The sequence below is a fragment of the Cryptomeria japonica genome, chromosome 6 (assembly GCF_030272615.1).
Source record: "Cryptomeria japonica chromosome 6, Sugi_1.0, whole genome shotgun sequence".
Lineage (NCBI taxonomy): Eukaryota > Viridiplantae > Streptophyta > Pinopsida > Cupressales > Cupressaceae > Cryptomeria > Cryptomeria japonica.
In genome coordinates this window covers 39,945,847-39,967,609 of record NC_081410.1, presented here as the reverse complement: position 1 = coordinate 39,967,609, position 21,763 = coordinate 39,945,847, and the positions used below count along the sequence as shown (strand labels likewise).

At 37.8% G+C, this 21,763-nt stretch overlaps 1 protein-coding gene across 5 annotated transcripts in view; it reads left to right on the top strand.

The window, feature by feature from the left end:
- The window catches only part of LOC131072127 (sodium/proton antiporter 1), a 140,908-nt gene that overhangs the window by 74,942 nt on the left and 44,203 nt on the right, over nt 1-21,763 (top strand). For 4 of the 5 annotated variants that reach the window (XM_058008190.2, XM_058008189.2, XM_059207109.1 and 1 more), the window contains exon 5: nt 5,452-5,558. The exons of the other annotated variant lie outside the window; for it this stretch is intronic. In XM_058008190.2, the coding sequence (XP_057864173.2) occupies nt 5,452-5,558 (107 nt within the window). The remainder of the gene's footprint in view (nt 1-5,451; nt 5,559-21,763) is intronic. 5 annotated transcript variants of the gene reach the window in all.

Here is a 21,763-nt window from a genome sequence, read left to right as displayed (position 1 = left end):
CCACCCGATACCAATCGGTGTTTAGTTAATCCGATAATCATTATTGTTCACTGTTAAAGTTAACCGATATAAATCGGAATACATTGGTTAGCCTGATTTAATAATCGGTGAACACAAATAATATAACCAATATTAATCGGGATTCTATGCTATAGGATGATTATCGATAGTTAAGCATTTGACTGAACTAAGTAGATTGATCATATACAAATGAAGAATGGTTATCAAATGAAGGATTAATAGCTTGAAGTTTTTCATCATAATTTATCGATAGGATAAATGAATGAATGAGAGACTTCATTTATCTCTCATTCAATCATTTATCTTACCGAAGCTATCATGCATTAACACTCCCTCTTAGCTAGGTAAGATAAATGAAAAACAATATATCAATTATCACAATTCAAATGATGGTGAGTATTCTTTACACAATCTGACTCTCTAGAAAATCATATCATCTAATCACATGTTATGAATTATCACCTAAACACGTGATACAAATGTCCATCACGTCAATCTTGTGATGACAGGATATCACCTAAGCATGTGATATCAGTATTGCCTAAACATGCAATACTTAAGGATAATCATATGAGAAGGATTAAATTCTCATCTTGTCCAAGTTGTGGTATGTGCACCAACATCTTATACAAATATTTTACCACAACATAATCATGGCACATCCATGACACACCAGAGATCCAACATGATAACTGGTCTGGACATCATAAGATTGTCACCTTATAATGTCTACATACAAGTGTTCATTATCTTGAGAGATCGTCACCTCTTTAGATGTGAACACAGGGGATAAAATCCAAAAATATCCTATCATGATAAAGAAGTTTACACATTAAACATCTTATTGATATGCAAATATAGATTACAAAGCAAATTACCTTTCTATTATACCTAAACCTTTTCTAAATTGATCAACCTTTACTCTGGAAAGAGGTTGGGTTAGAATATCTGCAGTTTGATCTCCTATACAAACATATTCTAATTGGATCACATTCTCGTCTACCATATTTCGCACATGGTGGTATGGAATCTCAATATGCTTGGATTTGTCATGGAACACTGGATTTACTAAGAGTTTTATGCAGCTTTGATTGTCACAATGTATAACAGTGGGTTTCATAGGATCTCCAAACAACCCCACAAGCAACTTCCTAAGTCATACTGCTTCTCTGGCAGCCATAGAAGCTGCAATGTATTCAGCCTCGGTGGAGCTTTGAGCTACTGAAGACTGCTTCCTGCTGATCCAAGATATCATAGCTGAACCTAGACTGAAGCAACACCCTGAAGTGCTTTTTCTATCAATCACACTTCCAGCCCAATCTGAATCTGTAAGTCCATGTAGGTCTATATCAACTTTCTCATATTTGAGACCAAGGTTCAAGGTACCTTGTAGGTATCTCATAATGTGTTTTACTGCAACCAGGTGTATCTCCTTAGGTTCACACATAAATTGACTTAGAGCATTAACTGCATAACAGATATCTGGCCTTGTATTTACCAGGTACATCAGGGACCCAATCATCTATCTGTATTGAGTAGGGTCAGTGGGTTGTGACTCTGCTGCTGCTTCTTTAAGTTTATGTAAATTGGTTTCCATAGGCCTACAGTTTAGCATTCCGAATCTCTTCAAAATGTCCAAGGTATACTTTCCTTGGTTTAGTATAATGTTGTCAGAATTCTGCCATACTTCCAATCCTAGGAAGTAATGAAGGAGCCCCAAGTCCTTCATATCAAATTCTTTGGATAGATCTTTCTTGCATTGATCTATAAGGTGATCATTTCCTGTGATTAATAAGTCATCAACATATAAAATCAATATTAGCATATCGCCTTTATTTCTTTTGAAGTAGAGATTAGGATTTGCATCATTCTTAGTGAAGCCTAGTCTTGAGAGATAGGTGTCAATTCTTTCATACCAAGCCTTGGGAGCCTGTTTAAGTCCATAGAGAGCTTTCTTGAGTCTACACACATGAGACTCTGCATCATGAATTTCAAACCCTTCAGGTTGCTCTAGGTAGACTTCTTTTGAGATCTCACCATTTAGAAATGTTGTCTTAACATCCATCTGGTGTACCTTCCACCTCTTTTCTGCTGCAATGGCTAGTACAGCTCTTACTGATGTATACCTGGCAACAAGTGCATATGTTTCTTCATAATCTATTCCTTCCCTTTGTGAAAACCCTCTAGCTACAAATCTGGCCTTGTGTTTCTCAATACTGCCATCTGCAGCATGTTTGATCTTGAAAAGCCATTTAGATGAAACAACAAATTTCTTAGTTGGCCTAGGAACAATCTCCCAAACATCATTCTTCATAATGGATTGATACTCTTCAGACATGGCATCCTTCCATACTTGATGTTCAAGTGCATCTAATACATTGTTTGGTTCGGCTTTAGAGAGATCATTCATAAGGGAAACATAGCTAGTGAATTTATTAGGCCTTTTGCTTTCCCTGAAGGTTCCTGAAGGAGCAACAAACTTCTGAGCTTCTGCTACAGTCTTGGTGGCCCATAGTGGTCTTTTCTTGAGGTTTTCTCTAGGTGGACTTTGAGTTTCACCTATAGTTTCCTCAAGATTCTCCCTCGGAATTTCAGGAGTAGGATCTTCATCTATGCTAGGGGTAGGGATATAAACTTCAGACTCTAGTGAGCTTTGGGCTCTTTTGAAGGCTAAGTCTTCTTCAAAGATCACATCCCTACTTAGTTCAATATTCTTTTGACCAGGTATATAGATCCTGTAGGCCTTGGAGGTTTCACTATATCCTACAAGGATTCCCCTTTTTTCAGAAGGCTCTAATTTTAATCTTTTCTCCCTAGGTACATGAATATAGACAGGGCATCCGAATATCCTAAGGTGGTTGATATCTGGTTTTGATTTAGTAAAGACTTCCTCAGGGGTCTTATCTTCAAGATGGGAGTGAGGACATCTGTTTTGAATATATACAACAGTTCTAGTTGCTTCTGCCCAAAGATTGACATTTAGATTCTGATCAAGAATCATAGCTTTGGCAGCTTCAACGATTGTCCTATTTTTCCTCTTAGCTACCCCATTTTGTTGAGGATTATAAGGTATTGTTAACTCCCTCTTAATCCCTGAATTTTTACAAAAATCTTTAAATAATTTTGATGTGTATTCCCCCCCATTATCAGTTCTTAGGGTTTTAATTTTATTTCCTGAGTAGTTCTCTGTTAGTGATTTGAATTCTTTAAACCTATTGAGGATCTTTTCTGATTCTTTACATTTCAAAAAGTAGATCCAAGTTTTCCTAGAGTAGTCATCAACAAATATTACATAGTACAAAAATCCCCCTAAAGAAGGTACGGACATTGGTCCACATACATCAGAATGAACTAATTCTAAAATTTTACTTGTTTTCGTAGTACTATTTTGAAAAGCACCCTTAGTATTTTTACCTAGGGCACATCCTTTGCATGCCCCTGAATGATATTGCTTTAACTTAGGTAGGCCTGTGACAAGGTCTCCCATTGATGATAAAGCTCTAAAATTCAGGTGGCCTAGTCTTCTATGCCATACTTCATTAGCATATGTAGTTTCATGGATTAGGGCTAAATTGGGCTCTATGCATAGCTCATACAAGTAGCCTTGTCTTTGACCAATAGTTTTAGCTTTTTTGATGGATGAATTCTTTGGCCAAGCCAATACTTTGTTGTCCATGAAGGTCACTCTGTATCCATTTTCCTCCAATGCTTATATTGAGACTAGGTTTCTCTTGATCCCTGGGACATATAGTACTCCTTTAAGTTGTAATGATACACCTGATTTTAGTTTGATGGTTCAGGTTCCAACTCCTCTGACTGGATGTGTGGAGTCATCTCCGATAGTTACTTCCTCATCATTCTCCTCTTTCATGGAGTCTAGCACTTCTCTGAATCCTGTAATGTGTCTGGATGAGCCACTGTCGATCACCCAAGAGTTAACTTTGTTTGATGCTTGGTTTGTGAGTGCTGAATAGAGTACATACTTCTCGGGGTCTTCTTCCCTTTTAGATTTTCCTGCTTTGGCAAATGTGGCTTGTTTGTTGGCTCTTTCTGGACATTTGGCAACATGGTGCCCAAATTTGTCACATCTGTAACATTTAATCTGTGAAAGGTCCTTCTTGAAGGTGTTCTTGCCGTGATGACCTTTTCTCTTTTTAAATTGTTTCTGCTTGCTTTTCTTGTTTGAGTTTGTATTTAGAACTTGGAGATCTTCATCTATATTCTTTTGCTTGATCCCTTTCTTGTTTTGCCTTGATTCCTCTTGGACATAGTCAGCCTTTAGCCTATCGAATTTTGGAAATTCATCCCTTGCACTGATGCCTTGGACGAATGTTTCGCATATGCTAGGCAACCCATCTAGAGCAATGAGTGTTAACTCTTTGCTTTGGATCTCATATCCAAGAGTTGCCAGCTCATCCCTTAGGGCTGATATTCGCATGAAGTAGGCATTGACTGATTCTCCTTCAATCATGGCTATGCGATTTATTTCTCTTTTTAAAGCCAAGGTTCTACTAGCATTAGATATCTCAATTGCATCTTCAAGTGCTTTGAACATGTTGTAGGCTGTTTCATGTTTCCTTATGATGGGCATAATATTATTTCTCACCCCATCAACTATGATTTTGATGGCCTTTTCATTTCCCTCCAAGTTGTTTTGTCAGGTTCAGTCTCAGGTTCTGCAGTTTCAGTTTTTACAAATGATTCGACTTTATTTTCTTTTAGAATCATCTGAATTCTGAACTTCCATGCTGAGAAGTCATCACCTCCTCCGAGTCTATCTTCAAATCTGATAGCACTAGCCATTAGAAGAATTGTGATGTTGAATATATACTTGTTTTGAATTTTCCACAAAATTGAACAGCCTCAGGTTCGATTTAACTTTAGCTTTGATACCATGTTGAGACATGGACCAGCTAGGACTCGAACCTAGGACCTTCCATACGCTGCTGGAGTGCTCTACCACTGAGCTACTGGCCCCTCTTGGACCAGTCCATCGTCGGTCCGGATGTGACTTATTTCGAACACCAATAGTTTGGACGGTTAAATATTCCTTGTTTTCAGTCATTTCAGTACAGGGTATATTTCATATTTAGGTTTTCCGTTGCTTTGCATATTATAGTTCTTTTCAGTTTTATCTACTTTTCGTAATCATGTTATATTTCTTTTTCTTGTAAAAAAATGTTTTAAACACAAATATGACATAATGATCAATGCTTTTATTTTGAGAAACTAATTTACATATATTAACAAGTTTATTAACTCTTGAGAATATTAGTTGAGAACTGATGCTTTATATGTTTTTGTGACACTGAAATATATTTTATTACTTCTTGTAGGTTCCAATTCTAATGGAAGTGAATATTAGAGTAGAAAACATTTGGCATGCCTTTGTTAGGTCCCGAATCATAATTCTTTTGTTTGCTTTGACAGGTTGCAATCATTACATTTTTCCTCAGTGCTGTTTTGGATAATTTGACTACTACAATTGTGATGATATCTCTCTTACGGAAGCTTGTGCCTGATTGCAATTTCAGGAAGTATGTTATCACATTCAATCTCCATTGGGATTTTTGAATTGACATGGTTTACAAATAACCAAAGTTGTTTTCAATACTAGTGATTCTTTAAACAAATCGTTTTACCCTTCTAGATAAGGGTGAATAGTAAATAAATCAACCCAATTTGGAGTGCCCTACACCCACTTCCTATTTGGTTCAAGAATACATTCGTTAAGTTATCATCTATCAAACAGTAGTCCATTGTGACATCCAAAAATTGGAGAACTTTCAAAGAATGAAATATCCTCATCTAATCTACTTTTAAGTATCCTTCAGACTGAAGCCTGTGTCTGATTGTCATCTTAGGAAATATGTTATCAGATACAGTCTTCATTAGGATTTTAGAATTTACATGGCTTTAAAATGACCATTAGTTTTTTTCAATACTAATAAATCCTTAAACAAAAGGTTTAACCCTCCTAGATCAAGGGGGAATAGGAAGGAAACCAGTCAAAGCGGGTGTTCCCTACATCCACTTCTTATTTGGTTCAGGAATACATTCATTAAGTGCTTACCTATCTTATAGCATTCCATTCTACCATCAAAAAGTTGGAAAAAAATCACAGAATGAACATCTGCATCTAATCTAGCTTGTAGTAATTCAGGTAACAGTCATATTCATTGGAAATATTCATAAAGGTATGCAATTGAAAGTAAATATCGAATTATATTCATGCAATATTTCAGCCCCAAGAGAACTCAACATGATGGAGTATATATAAAGTTTATAGTTCAAAGGTTTGCACTTCTAGAGATGGGTTCTCTTCAAATGAACAATCTTCCTGTTAGGATGTGAAAATAATTGTTAGGTTGGGAGTTTCCCATCATAAATAATGTGCATTTAAATATGAACATTATCAAACTATTATGAGTTGTCAAATATTGGTTTTACCTTAATTATAACAGATAAGAACAACAAGATATGTTGTACCTTCCCATGCATACTGAGAACGTCCCTAAATTTATTTAGCATTATCCTAACCTAAGGATGTATTCTTAGTGGCATGTTATTAGCTAGTTGTAACTTTCCATATAATATCTTCTCCAATGATTAGATATAGACAACATGATGCTGAAAAGCAATGCTGCTTCATAGTTAACTCCACCCTTCACCATACAACACCATTTATGAGGTCCTTTAATAACTCAAAGTCCTTATTTTTGGGCAGATCGTTCTTGACAATTGAGGTATATAAAGGTAGAACAATGTGATTGATCAGTGAGTTAGTTCTTAACATGTAATTTGATTCCAAAGTGTGACCTTGCCACAAATTGTCCAATTATCTGCACAAAATAATAAGGTACAAAAATGCATGATAGTACATACATCCACATAAATGTGCAACAGACCTATCATTTTTTTTGAAATTATTTAGTAAGACACAAAAAATCAATCTTTTTAAGTATTCTGCTCACTCGATGACTATGGAGCACTATGACTCAAATGATATCTAATAAATAATATTAATATAATAATTCTTCTTATGATAATGAAATATATAAATAGGTGAAATAAAATTGAATATTCTTTTTGTAACTTTTAGATTACATTATCTAGTCATGCATGGTGCATAGCACACCCCTTTCGCTATGGGACTGGAAAACTAAAAAGATTCTCTTTGGCCTTCTTGTGGTTCCAGTGGTCTTATATGGTTGTGAGGTATGGGGCAGCAACACTTCCGAAAGTAAATGGAGGCAGATAGAGAGATTACAAAAACGCTTAATCACAAATAGCCTCAAGATTAAATCATCCGTTCCATATGAGATTGTTCTAGCAGAAGCGGGGGCTTTCCCTATTGAGGCAGCAGCTATGACCCAGTTACTAAGTTATTTAAAAAGAGTAGAAAACATGGAGACACATCGCTGGCCAAAAATAGCAGCGGAAGAGAAGCTAGAAAGAAGAAAGAAAACATGGATGAAGCAAAACATTAAGTGGTTGGATAAATGGTGTATTAGCATAAGTGATTGCCCAAATAACAAAAAGGAATTAAAAAAGTACGTGCAAGGAAAGTTTAGAGAAAACATGTGGACAGGACAACTTGGGAGAAAAAAGGAATATTATATCAGACATTTCAATCCTACACGTGACCATACACAAAAGAATTACATTGGAATGGATATAAAATGGAAAGCAAAAATGTCAATTGCTCAAGTCAGACTAGTTCACATCAACTTAGGTATGAAGTCGGGAGATGGATGATACCTAAAGAGGAGTGGGCAGATAGAAAATGTAGATATTGCACCCAAGGGGTTGTGGAGATAGAATGGCACTATATCATGGAATGTCCAGCTTACAATGGTATTCGAATTCACTACATTGACATGCTAAATGTAAACACCTTGAGTAGCTTATTTGAAGAAGATAAGATAACAAGAGTCACAGATTTATTGATCAAGTTACACATTTTAAGATATGTTGACGTGGCTAAAATCGTATTGCTACAACTCTATCTCTATCTGGCCAACGCAGAATAGAATGTTCTCGATGAGTATCCTATCCTCTCTTGTTTTAAGGAATCCCTAATGCTGTTTTAGTTGATCAAAGGGGACAAGCTCAAGGTTCGAAATGTCAAGTTATGACTTCGGGATAGCTCAACGGTTGATGTGTTTTGCTGGGAGCACAAGGGGCCTTACGTTTACAACAAGTTGGTTTGCATCTGATTCTCAAACTAGGAAATAAAAAACAAAGGAGAAGGGTTTAGGAGACCTAAAATTAACAAGATTGGTGTGCAAGTAGACGGATTCGACATAACCACTCTTTGCTTGGCCAGAATAACTCACAACCTCACAAGAACGGTGCAATCTTCAAGGGGACTTAGAAGATTTTCAGACTGCAGGTGCATACCTAAGCACCCAATTCTAACGCAACTCAAAAGGACACCTGCAATTGAACTAAGAACGATTTTAAAGGCTCATACTAACCATACACAGGGATACACAATCAGCATATCCCCAATGGTATGAACTCGAATCCATCAAATATCTGCATACCGGAAGGGATCTATCTAAACCTGCTGAAGGAAACCATGCAAACAAAAGTAAACCAAGATAACAAATACCATACTTCAATGTTCATAATTTCAGCTGCTATTACAACAATTTCTGCAACAGTTCTACACTATTCCGAACTACTAAAATCTAATCTTCTACAAAAACTCTAATCATCTAACTAGAATCTAACAATCTAACTCTAAAAATCTAACTAGAGTCTAACTCTCTAACCCCTTACAAAGAGAGGCATCCTGCCTTTTATAGATTTTACAATTTGAATCAAGGGTTAGGATTGACTGCATCCAATAGTCCTGGTGTGCCTTCTAGAAGCCTGGCAGCTTTAACCCATGCCCATTTAATCCTCAGTTATCCTCCCAAGCATATTTACAACTAGCTACAACTATTTGGCTTCAATTCAGGTCAATTCAGTAGTTGGAAATAACTGGTCTGTGTCCCTTTGTTTTGAATACATTAGGTAGGGCCCACAGGTAGTTGTTTTACAATAAAACAGTTCAGTTTTTAAGTTGATTTTCTGGAATTTCTTCTAGCTGTGCATTTTTCTTAGAATGCACATTTTGTAGCAATCTATGTTCTTTGTCTTCAATCTCGTTGGTGGACTTCATCTCGTCGTCCGGTGGTGACACGTTTACCCATGCTTCGTAATTTTGGTCGTGCGCATTGCATCTTCGCTTCCCAACTTTGATTGCGATTAGGTCTCCTCGACATTGTTGATCTACAAACAATCAATTTTGACCCGCATTAATCATTTCGAAAAATTAAATAAATTAATTTAACAAAATATTAAATTTAACTTTTAAATGCCCTTTGTGAAATTAGGGTTTTAAGCTCTGAATGACAATTTTAATTTTCCTTTGGCAAGATGCGATTTTCGGTTGAACATTGTATCAATTAGAAATTCGGGTTCTTTTGATGTTTTGAGAGATTTAAATGTAAAGCACCCCTTGTGAATTTCGGCCTATTAAGTCATTTTAGCCTACTTGTGCGACTTTGAAGCTTTAGCGGTTAAATGGGGCTCTTGTTCAGGATTTTTAACCTCTTTAAGTTTTTGGCTCTTTAATTCATTTTGCGTGATTTTGGCCTTTTCGGCTAAATGGGGTCATTTTTTGCGAATTAGGCTTCGTCTTCGTCTTCGGCCTACTAGGCGACTTTACAAACTTGGTCTCATTTTCAGCCTAATTGGCCATTTTGCAAGTTGTTGAACTTTTTCTCTATATTTCGGTCGAAAAGACCATTTTGTGCGGATTTAGACTCTAATGTTTTTCGGCTTACAAGTCGATTTTTAGAGTTGGCTTCTAATTTTGGCCAATTCAACGGAATTGCACGATTTTCTTTCATTTTCAGCCTAAAAGGTTATAATGCGCGACTTTTGCAAACTTAGTTTTTGCTGACAAAATTCGAGGTTATTTGTCAAAATGTTGCGATTTTGGTTATGGTTCAGGCATTTGGATTATTTTGCGCGATTTATTTTTTATGATTAAATGCCCCTCCCTTATCATTTTCGGCCTTTTTGATGAGAATGGGTGACTACGTCAAAACGCGGGTTTTGCAGACGATATGAAAGGTGAACTTCGGGCTCCGTGAAGAAAATGCGCGATTTTCTGTGTCCTTTTCAACGAATGAAACTTGGGATTTTTTTTGTCGAGCATTTCAGGGTAAATGCACAACTTTCGATTTGTCTTGTTTGTAAACTTCGGGCATTCCAGATAAAACATGCGAAGTTTGATTCACACTTTCGCCCCTTAACAACTTAGTAATCTGTCCCTTTTCATGCGATTTCGGGCCTGTGAGAACGATTGCGCGATTTTCGATTTTGGTTTGAACTCCCAACTCAGTCACGTTCCATTTCTCTCTATCGGGTAGACCATCAAAAGAAACCAATGGGGGTCCCTTGTGAAGCAGGGTGTGTGTGCAGAACGCACAACAAGATCCAAGATGCAGAAAAAAATGGAAAAGGAGGTTTAGCAGATTGTTCTTTGGTCTTTGCATACTCTTCTTTCGCTGGCTACTCGTGGGTCCCATAGGTTGTTTGGCCTCGTGGATGTTATTAAAAGTATTCCTTCATTCATTCAATCCTTTATCCAAATCTCATAAAATTGCGGATGTTCCTGAACAAATTCTTTAGACCACGATTTAGTGTTTTCTTTAGGCAGATCTGTTTCTATATTTTGGATTCATTGTACAATCTTCTTCTGATTGTTTGTGTTCCCTTATGTCACATGGTTCAACATATTTAAACCAAAAATATATGATGAACTTAAAGAAAAATGGAAAAAATGTTTTAGTTTGCCTAAAATTCATATATTAAAAAATTTAAGGTTTTTAAGATAAAATATATCATAAAAACATGTTTTCAATTGTTAAGACCCTGACAAGTAATTTTCCTTGTTAAGACCTCACATCCTTCAAATATTTCACTGTTTCTTAACACTTAGAAATTTGCAAAATCTGACCCTAGCAAGTAATTTCCCTTGTTAAGACCTCACATCCTTCAAATATTTCATTGTTTCTCAACACTTGGAAATTGCAAAATCTCAAATCCACTTGACAACTTTGCAACATTCTTTGCAATTTGACAACTGCGACAACATTTAACAATTTTAACATTCCTCACCATTCCACCATCAATCCTTAGTCTTGACACTTGATCATGGATTCCGGACTTGAAACATGACTTCTTGACATGACCACACCTAACAACAAGGCATTGCAGTCAACCCTCACGCTTTCCCAAACTAACAAGAGATATCCTTCTCATAAGCAAAAGGCTGAAAGCTACAACTGTTGCCAAGATAAAGACGACTAAACAGAAACAATTATACTAGGAAGCGAAAAGGTGGGGGTCCCCATTTGCAACGGGGCATGTATGTTTGCAACATTATAGTATTGTATTGGTACCATTTCATTATCATCACGGAGCAATATAAATTGTTTTTCGAAGGCATTCTTCAATCTCTCCCGTGTGCCTCAAGAGGCTTGGTCAATTTATGTATACCAATCAATCGCTACATCTTACAAGGTTGTTGGAAAGGATCGTAGCCAAATTGCTTTATCATCTTGCTCATTTGTTGTCCAAATTGTCTCACAAGTCTTATAGTGCCTAATGAGATCATTGGATCCATTGCTCCTAAACTTTGCAACTTTTGCTTTGTTCTAGTAGGGCTTACCATGATTTTATTTTGATGTAAACCTAGTGCCAAGAACTTGCTTGCTAAGGAGTTTTGATTTAAACGTTCTAGTGCTTCTCTCACATTCTTAGACATGTGAGAATCCTCAACTTGTCTTGCCTCAGTGTTTCACGCACTTGTTTTGCCTTCAAATTTTCTTTAATGCACCCTTAGCTTGGTTTACTCTTTTTCAATTGACAACCTTTCGATGTGTCGAAGCTTACTCTCATACACTTCTATGAAGGACTCTGACTTTGTCTTCAAGCTCCTCTCATTTGCAGAAGGTTGTCTTGACTTTTCAACTTGATTTGCAAGATCAGTTCATGCTTCATTTGGTAAGGGTAAATGTCTTGTTATCGCTTGTCACTCCTTGTACAGTTTCTTGTGGTGAGGTTGTTTTTATTTTTTCGGATTGAGGTTTCGACTTCAGCTTATGCTTCGACTTGTGAATTGTACTATTGTGTTTTCCTTAAATGTTTCTTGTAATCTCTTCTTGAATCACTTGGCTTGATGATCCATAAAGATTGTCTGATTTCTTGCTTTTGTCCACCTTGTGGTCTCTTTCTACCTTTATTGGTGGTCTAAGTGTACAAATCTCTCCAATCTGACCCGATTTATTTTAAGGTGATGATGCTAATGTTTACTCTTTTATTAAATTATTTGATAAAATGAATATTTGAAATAATGATCAAAATTAATAATACATATCAAATAGAGGAGTAAAAGTATATCTTTATTTGCATGTGAATTTATTACAAAAGTAGATCAGAGATGATTGGCCAAGGATTAGAGTCGATTTGACTAAATCATATTGCTTTCCTTAATGATACAAAATCTATTTAAAGAGCCCGATGGTTGCCAACAAGAACATAATTGTCAACCAACCAATGCTTATAACTATCCAAAGTTGACAATCAATTAATACATGGTCATATAATCAATCTTATTAAAACATAATAATAGACATTTTACATAGACTACTCACCTTATAAGCGAGACACTTTTATTGGATAGGTATGATATTTTATATAAATTTAAAAAGTATTTATCACACTGGTTAATGGATGTAAATGTTATCTTTTATATAACATTTATAAATTCTCATGTGTTCATGTAAGGGTCCATCTTGACAATTCTATGGTCAATTGTTGATTTAGACGTGGAATAATGATTGGCAATATATATTATAAATATGTTGCAAGACTAAATCCTATAACCACAAGTACTATACCAACAATGGGACCCTGCAGCTTGTAATAAAAAACTATGAAATGTTAAAACGTCTACAGCTTCCATTTACCAATTAAACAATCCACTTCTAGAATGTGCTTCATTTTCAAAAATATACTCAAAATGGATGTGCCTGTGTCTTTGGAGTTGATGAGTCCGTTTTTTATTTGCTCTTGTCTATAGTCTAATGTAGGTCAGTTGGTCACCTATCACTTGCATCTTCATATTAACATTTATTCTCCTTCTCTTTTGTTCTGTAGATCCACCCTGGATCTTAAATGCAAAGTTCTGAATTTTGTTTTTGGAAATTTTCTGATTTCTGATTGTTTTGTGGTTGTGCAATTTTATGAGTTTTTTTTGGGGCATTTTTTGCTTGGGTTTCTGGAAAGCAATTGAAATTAACAAATATAGAATGCTGAGAAAACCCTTTGGTACTGTATTAGGATCAATTTGACAATTATATACCTCACAAACAAGTACAGGTCTGATTAGTGTTATCACTGGCTGGAAATGACCCAGTAGGCTTGAGTTTTCACAAATGAATGCTTCCTTGGGGTCTGATCTGGATTTTCAGACCTATATCAGGTTTGATCTGCCTTCGGTTTCGCAATAAAAATTTGGAATATTAAAGTAATAACTTTAATATTTTAATTGATTTTATTAATAAAGTGCTTATTTGATAAAGTTACTTTATATTATTTTAATAAAGTAACTTAATAAAGGGGCCACCATGAAGGTATGGCACCTAGGGGACATAAAAAGTTGTTTTTAAAAACAACTTAATGAATTAAACGGGGCTTCATAAGGGGGTTCGACCAGCCTAAGGAGGAGAAAGGGAATGGAATCATAAATCAAGTATATTCCAAAATGAAGTTTAAGATGCCACCCTAAAAAGTTCGATTAGGGTTTGGAGGAAATAAGGCAACATTGGAGGCTTCATTTTGACATCTTTTGGCATCATTTTTTATAGAAGACTTGGTTTTCGAAGCTCTGACATTCAGGGCAGTAATTGCAGTTTGTAGGGATGTAAACCCTTCAATTCAGAACGCCTATAGGAGTGAAAGATCTCCCAAGGGTCTGAATCAGCATTCTAATTTAGGAAAATTTCAAAAAAGAATTCATTTTCAAGGGTGCAGTTGGAAGAAGAATCAGATAATTGTTTGAGTTCCTTGTCCAAGGGAAGATCTGACCATTTTGGCATCATATATCAGCACCCCAGTCACTTGAGGCAAACCGAACATTGCTTAGAGCCATATTACAGCCTTTCCTACTCCAACGTGGGGTTTTCGAGACATCCTTTTAGCAGATTAGATTAGGATCAGCATTGAAAGATGCATATCAATGCCATTGAATATGATTTGTTCTTGAGCAAAATGGCATTTGCTTGGATTCAAAATTAAACCATGTTGGATACACAAGGCAAGGAATTGTTGTAAATGGTCTAGATGAGTTTTAGGACATTGACTGAATATAAGAATATCATCAATGTCGAGAATAAAAAAATTAAAGTATGGCCGAAATACCATCCTTTCCACTAGAAATTTATGCTGCTATTGGTCCCAAGGTGATGTTTGAAAGAAGCGGGTCACTGTCAGTCTCCTCCCTAAAAAATAGGAAATTGTCTTTCATCATTTGATAAGACTCATAAAGCCTCTTGCAAGGCTCCACAAGCTCTGAGAGGTCAACAAGCGAATTGCTAGTCCCCTCCTAAAAAATAGGAAACTGGCTCAAAGCTTTTGAAACTCCTCACAAATCTCCCCAAAGGTCACTTGACCCCTTGAATGGGCTCCCTATCCACTGTATTAGCCTAATGGAACGTTGATGATAGGCTGACCCTGCTAGGAACCATTTTCTCTTAGGAAGGGGACATTATAGTCCACCCTCCCCAAGATTGCTTGTTCTCAAACAACCTTAACTTTGGGTGCTGCAGAATCTACTCGCTCTCCCATGTCGCATCCTCCACTAGCAGATCCTTACACTTGTCCAAATACTCCCTAATAACCATCCTCCTTAATCTCCTCTCTCTTGTATCAATAATGGCCTCAGGGACAAGAATTTGTTTCCCCTCCTCATCAAGGGGTGGTAGCACTGTAGAAGGAATTACATTATGCCCAAGTGCCTTCTTGAGGTGAGACACGTGGAGGACATTGTGTATCTGGTTCTCTGTTGGCAACTCTAACTCATGAGCCACCTCACCAATGCACCTGATAATCTTGAATGGTCCATAATATCGTGGCTTGAGTTTCTCTTTCTCTGCTCCACTCTTTCTGAGAGTGGACTGACGTGTAATGATCTATTCTAATTCTATCTTTGAAATTTCAGTTTGTTGGGCTTGAAATTTTGTCAAACACTTGCATTACTGGTCTGGTTGTCAAGTTTCTTGTTTGTGGTTTGAGTTTGAAGATTTATATTTGATGTCAAACCTCATAATAATGCATGGGAATGATAATAATCACTTGCACATAATTTAAACAATAGGCAATTACGGAAATTGCATCACGAGAAGCACAAATCAGAGCTAACTGTTCAGTATACTATGATTGACACACTTAAATTCAGATTGTAACTTCCTACAAGAGTTCCTTACATACATCAACATATAAGCATAACCATTTCTTTACATACCGAAGCGCTTCATAAACATAATATGGAAGGAATGGATCCAAACATGGAAGAGGATACACAAGATGCGGTGGTCTTGAATCTTCTATATTGGATTTTGGAGATATGTCTCAATGAAGCTCAGTTGGATGATACGAAAGCCATAGTATGGTTGTGGTGAGCTTAAACATTCCCCACACCACCCTTTACACATAATCCTTAAACAATATGGACCATCCACAAGATTATTTCACCGCTAACCAAAGCCTTGGCCCAATAACTAAACCCTTGACTTATTTCTGCACAAAACTGAAATCTCTTCACACCAATATGCAGCTACCTGGACACGGGAATGAAGGGATTGATTCAACGATTTTGGTGATGAAGATGGTTGACGACGTACTCTGGTTTTGCATCCAGGCCAGCGGTGGCAGCTAGGGTTTCCCTCCTAGCACAGTAGCATAGAGAAGAACCCCGAAAGGAAGATAACATATTGTGAAAAATAATAATGATGTCCAAGACCCAATAGCTCTCTATAAATAATATCTTTCATTATATTTCATCACTCCTTTTCTCTACTTCATAATGCTTCATGGAATAATATTATTTTCCCTTGAATGTAGTCACACCATATTAAATATAAACTGGTCTTCATTAATCTTTTTTAGTAATGGCATGAATTAATCGCATAGCCTTCCTCAATAAGTCGCCCAACACAAAATCGCCCAAGACATAACAAAATGGCTCTTAGAAATTTTTAAATACGATCACACATTTAACTTGCCTTAGCACCCCCATTGAAAAATAAAGTGGGCCCCACAATTAATTAAATATGAAAAATTAATAAATCATTTCCTTGTTCCTTCATATTTAATTAATAATTTAATTATTTTTCTTTTATTCCCTTATTAAATTTGCTCTAGCCTTCGGGAATAAAATAAGGCTAACAAATTAATATTAAAATGTGCGCTAGGCAACAGAGGACATTACATGACAGTAAGGCTACAACATAAGGTATACCATATCACCAACTTTGAATGAACGCTCAACCCTCTGCTGATTTGCGTACTGTTTTTGCTGGTTTTTTGCCTTCTAGATGCTCTCGAAGGACCTCATAATATCCTAGCTGGCTTGCAATAGGTCCCTGGCACTAGGTACTCTGCTGTCGCCAAATAGCAAGTCCAAAAAGTTGGGCACGTCATACCCATATAGTGCCATGAATGGTGACATTTGGATGGACATGTGGTAGGTCTTATTGTAGCAATACTCACACAAATAGAGCTAACTAACCCATGCCTTCCGCTGCCTTGATATGTAATTCCGAAGGTATCCCTCCACCTACTTATTGACAATCTTTGTTTCCTCGTCAGTCTAGGGGTGGTAACTAGTGCCCGAGGTGAGCTCGGTGCCGCTGAGTCTAAACAACTCCTGCCAAAAGTGACTCATGAATCTACTGTCCCTGTCACTGACTATGCTCCTTGGCAACCCTTGAAGCCTGGATACCTCCTTGAAGAACAAATTTGCCACCTATACTGCTATATATGGATGGGATTTGCTACCCTCGAAGTGATGAACCTCGAGGTACAAACCTACCTTCGCTCTACCTCACTTAAACTGACGCTAAAGGTGAGCCATGGGATGCAAAGTACAAAACTAAACTAACACGCTATAGACAAGAGTTCCAAACGACTTTGCTAAACCTTTGTCTTTGGGACGAATGTGCAGAATTGGGACACCAACGTGGTGCGCTACCATCCTATACAAACAGGGTACATAGACCGTATGAAAGACACATACATGACCGTACGACTAAGCAAATGATAAAGTAACAAGAAAAGTAAACAACATAGAATGCGAAAAACTAGAACTAGATAGGAAAAGGTGGTTGGAAACTCACAAGCGGTCCACGATTGAAGCCTCCTGCTAAATGAGCTTCCTTCCTCAACTAGAAACCTGCACACAAGCAACAAAGAAAAATGTTGGGGGTTGTGTTTAGAGGTTTGCCTCAGTTAGACCTCTGTTTCGGTATTTCCACCTCCACGGACAACCCAGATAATAGCAACAAAGGAAAGATAAATGATAAAGAAAGAGAATAAGATAATGAATATGACAATAAGAAGATAATGGATGCAATGAAAGATGAGTGAAAGTAGGAGAGAACTCCCCTTCAACACTCGAGAAGTTGATGCTTGAAGGATTGAAGCTAAACACCCATGAAGCTCTTGAAAATTTAACAATGGTGGACAATGATCGCTGGAAAAGCTTGTGAGAGATGTAGAGAAAATATACCAATAGCTTCAAAATTTGCTAGAATGATCAAGAAGTCCCAAGAAAGTCCCAAAATGCATGAGATATAGCCGCTAGAAGGAATCCTGATGTTGGTGGCCGTGGACAGAGGCGTTATGAACTCTAATGCTCAAATGCCCACTTGTGGACTTAATATTCGCGGGATGCTAGCGCGGTGCGCAAACATCTTTGCGGCGCGCTAGAGTCCATCAGTCAATTGGTCAACATGCTCTATAAAAGCCAAGTTCCAAGCTAACAAGGCAATCCATGTGGACAAAAGGACAAATAAACGACGAATGTTTCCAATCAGCCTAAAGCGAAGGCGCTTATGTGACGTGGAATTGCACAAGGTGCAATTTAAGATGTTACATTTTGTCCCCACTTTAGCAAGCATATCTTTGTCAAGAGATGTGAAGCTAAAGTAGAGAGATGTTACCAAGATTTGCGAAGGAGAAGCAAAATTTGCTGATCGAATGAAGTTGCCCCCAGTGAGATGATCTTGAGATAGAGTTAGATTTTGCTAAGCTGTTTCCTGACAAACACGTCAGCTATAGTCCAACGTGGTAGATGAAAAAGCGATCATACACAGAATAGATAGGATGTTGTAATAAAAACAAACCCCACTTAATGTAGGAAAACCCCTATTACGAAAGATACAAGATAGTAGTTGTTGAGATAAAAAGGATAACGCATGTATGGGTAGCAAAGTGTGTTATGCTAGATAGCCATACGATAGGGCAACGATTTCACCGGTATGGATAGCAAGTTGTGTTATGCTAGATAGCCATACGATAGGACGAGATTTCTCTGCCATGGATAGCAAAATGCTAGATACCCATGTAATTGGGCGATTGTAGATTGATTTGATAAGTAGTGGATTGGCCCCCACAAAAGGCGACAAGATAAATAGATTAAGTGGTTTGGCCCCCACCAAGGTGAACAAGATAAAGAGATAAAGTGGTTTGGCCCCCACCAAGGCAACCAAGAATGCTAAGATAAACAGATACAAATGCCAAATGCAGATTATGCAGATATGATAGCCCCCTCTTAGAATGGTATGCATGAAAGGCATGTCATTCTAAGGAGAAGAAACGATGTGGCACGTCAACATAGCAAGATGTTTTCGTGGGATGTCATCTTTTACGGATGACACATAAGACCCACAACATCAACAAAAATGCAAGAGCACAGGGGGATCCGATTGTTTGGCGTCAGAACCCATAGAATTAAGATAAAATAAGTAGTATAGTTGCAGATGGGTGTTTCATCATAATGCCAAAGTTCTCGGATCTGAAGAAGAGCACATGAAGACAAAGATAAAATAAAGATTCGGGTCAACATGGAAGAAGATCTAAATGCCCCCAATGCTTTGCATCATCCTCGAATGTCGAAAAGCAAGATACAACAGATAGAAGAAAGTGTATGATAGAAAATATCCTATATCCGAGCACCTATGAAGTAACTGAGGTTCTCAGGAGAGCACAACAGATAAAGACAGTCAACCTCTCGTTTCCAAGCACCTACGAAGTAACTTGGGTCCTCCAGGAGGAACAAACACGTAAAGCAAGCATGGGGGAACACAAGCATGCACACACGCTAAGCTACAAGATAAAGGAAGGTATTGTCCTATAACCCCTCAATGACCAGGTCATATTCCTCCCAATCTTGATCATATGGGGAAGGAGGGCGAGACCGAAGTGGAAAAATCGCAAAGGTAGCACCATGCGGCTCACCAGCTGCGAGGGCAAGGGATGAGGCAGCGTCAACATCTGCGTCCACAAGCTTGGAAGAAGCAAGAGTCAATGACTGCGTAAAGATCGTAGACAACACGGAGATATCCTCCAGAGAGTCAAACAAGCATGCCTTTGTAGAGGAAGTAGGTGAGTCGGTTCGAGGAGGCGATATAGGAGTTGGATTGTTGGCCTCCGCAAGAGGGGCAATGACAAACTCAAGAGAAGGCGGGGCCTTCTCAACAACGAAACAAAAACAAGCACAAAAGCAGGCACTGAAGCAAACAAAGAGATAGGTGATAAGCATACTTGAGCTGATTTGTGCTGACGAAACTCCGGAATGGGGCCTTGCGCAAACTTGCGTTTAGGTTGCGCAGGAGACACAAGCCACCTGCCAATCCTGGCAGGTTGGAGGACCTCAAGAAAGCTTTGATGAAGAAGTGGCTACAAGACAGGAGGATCAGACAAAGGGGCACTAGACACCACTTGCATGTGTAGCATATCCAAAGGTCGGGACAACGAAGGTACATCCGGTAGTGAGGTGATAAGGGGTGGCTCTAAGGAAGGAGCAATGAAGACTTGCACCCTTTTAGGGGGAGGTTCATTGATAGGCCTCAAAACAACTGGCAACAATACTATGTCTTTTCTTTGAATGTGATCTTTTAGAGCTAGACGGAAGTTGCAAAAGATATAGTTGTTTTTGTTTGAAGTTTTTGAAAGAAAGGAAACAAATACCTTCTTCTAAGAACAAGTAATAGTTTAAAACTGATTTGTCCAAGGGGTTGAGCTTAACTGGCTAAAACACTGGGTTCTCACTGTGGAGACCCAAGTTCAACTCCCAATAGGGACATCTGAAGTGGAAATCTAAGCTGTGACTCTTGGCCTTCCATAGGATGGAGAAGGTCTTGGGGTCAATCTAATGGAACTCTAAGCTGTGACTCTTGGCCTTCCATAGGATGGGAAGGTCTTGAGGTCAATCTAATAAAGCATAATAATAATAATAATTCAAAGATATGTAATGGGGATGGGGCCCCCTACTGTGTCCCCACTGGTTCATAGCTCCAGTCAAAAGCTATTCAGGCTTTGGCCAATTAAAAAAAAAAAAAAAAATAGTTTAAAACTGATTTGAAATCACATTTAAGTTCAATACTTATATCCATATTCTATTGAAAATGAATATATCAATCTCCTGATAATAGTTCTATTACAAATAAGTGAAGTCCTTTAATCCGCTACTAACATACCCGGTGGTTTGAGGAGGAGAAATTGAACTCTTTGATGAAACACATAGCTAAGCAGCTCACTCAGAAAAGAGGTGCTTACTCAGAAAATTAGCTCACAGAGATTAGAAATCTGATCGTTTCCACTCCGGATTGCTGTCACAAGGTAGACCACTAGGGGCAATGGTGTTGCAGTGCATAGACGGTAGTTATCCCTTGAGTTGGGATTGTTTATGAACTCCAAAATATTTAGTCAATACGGCCTGATATAAGTCTGATTTGATGGTTTTCAGACCCTTTTGAACTGCTGCAATCTTCTCCAAACTTGTTTGTTGTGTAGGAAAATATTGTACCATAACGTGTAGCTGATTAGAACGTAGTTTGAGGTGGAAATGATCTTCAAAGAGCTGGATAAGAGGGTCAACCTGCCAAGCAGCCACCTCCCTACAACCGCTAATGTAAACTCTTCAACTGGTCCAAAAGATTCTCCAAAATGGCTGCTAAGTCTTCACACAAAATGCTCTCATGTGCTAATTCAACCCTTGTGCAAAGATGAACCAAAAAAAAAATATTACCAAGTCCTCCAAGCCAAGAAGTATGGCCACACACACAAGCAAGGAGGTGGCTTCAGATTTGCAAACCAAAACTTATAATCTTTGGTGCGTAATGGATACCCCTGATATGAAGTTCCTCCTCAGACCCTTGGCTGGTCTCTCAAAGCTGCAGATGTGCAAGAACAATGGAGGTTTCCGTCTGCAAGGTCTTCAAAACCCTAAGGTTGATAAGCTCCACAAGGAGGCAGAAATAATTATCAGCAAAAACATGAATCAGAAATGAGTCCCCAATGACCTTTAAAAACCTTTCCTCAAGTTGCGCTAATTAGGGTTGAAACCCTAACACCTCAATCAAATTTAATGAATTAAATAATAGTTACTTTATCC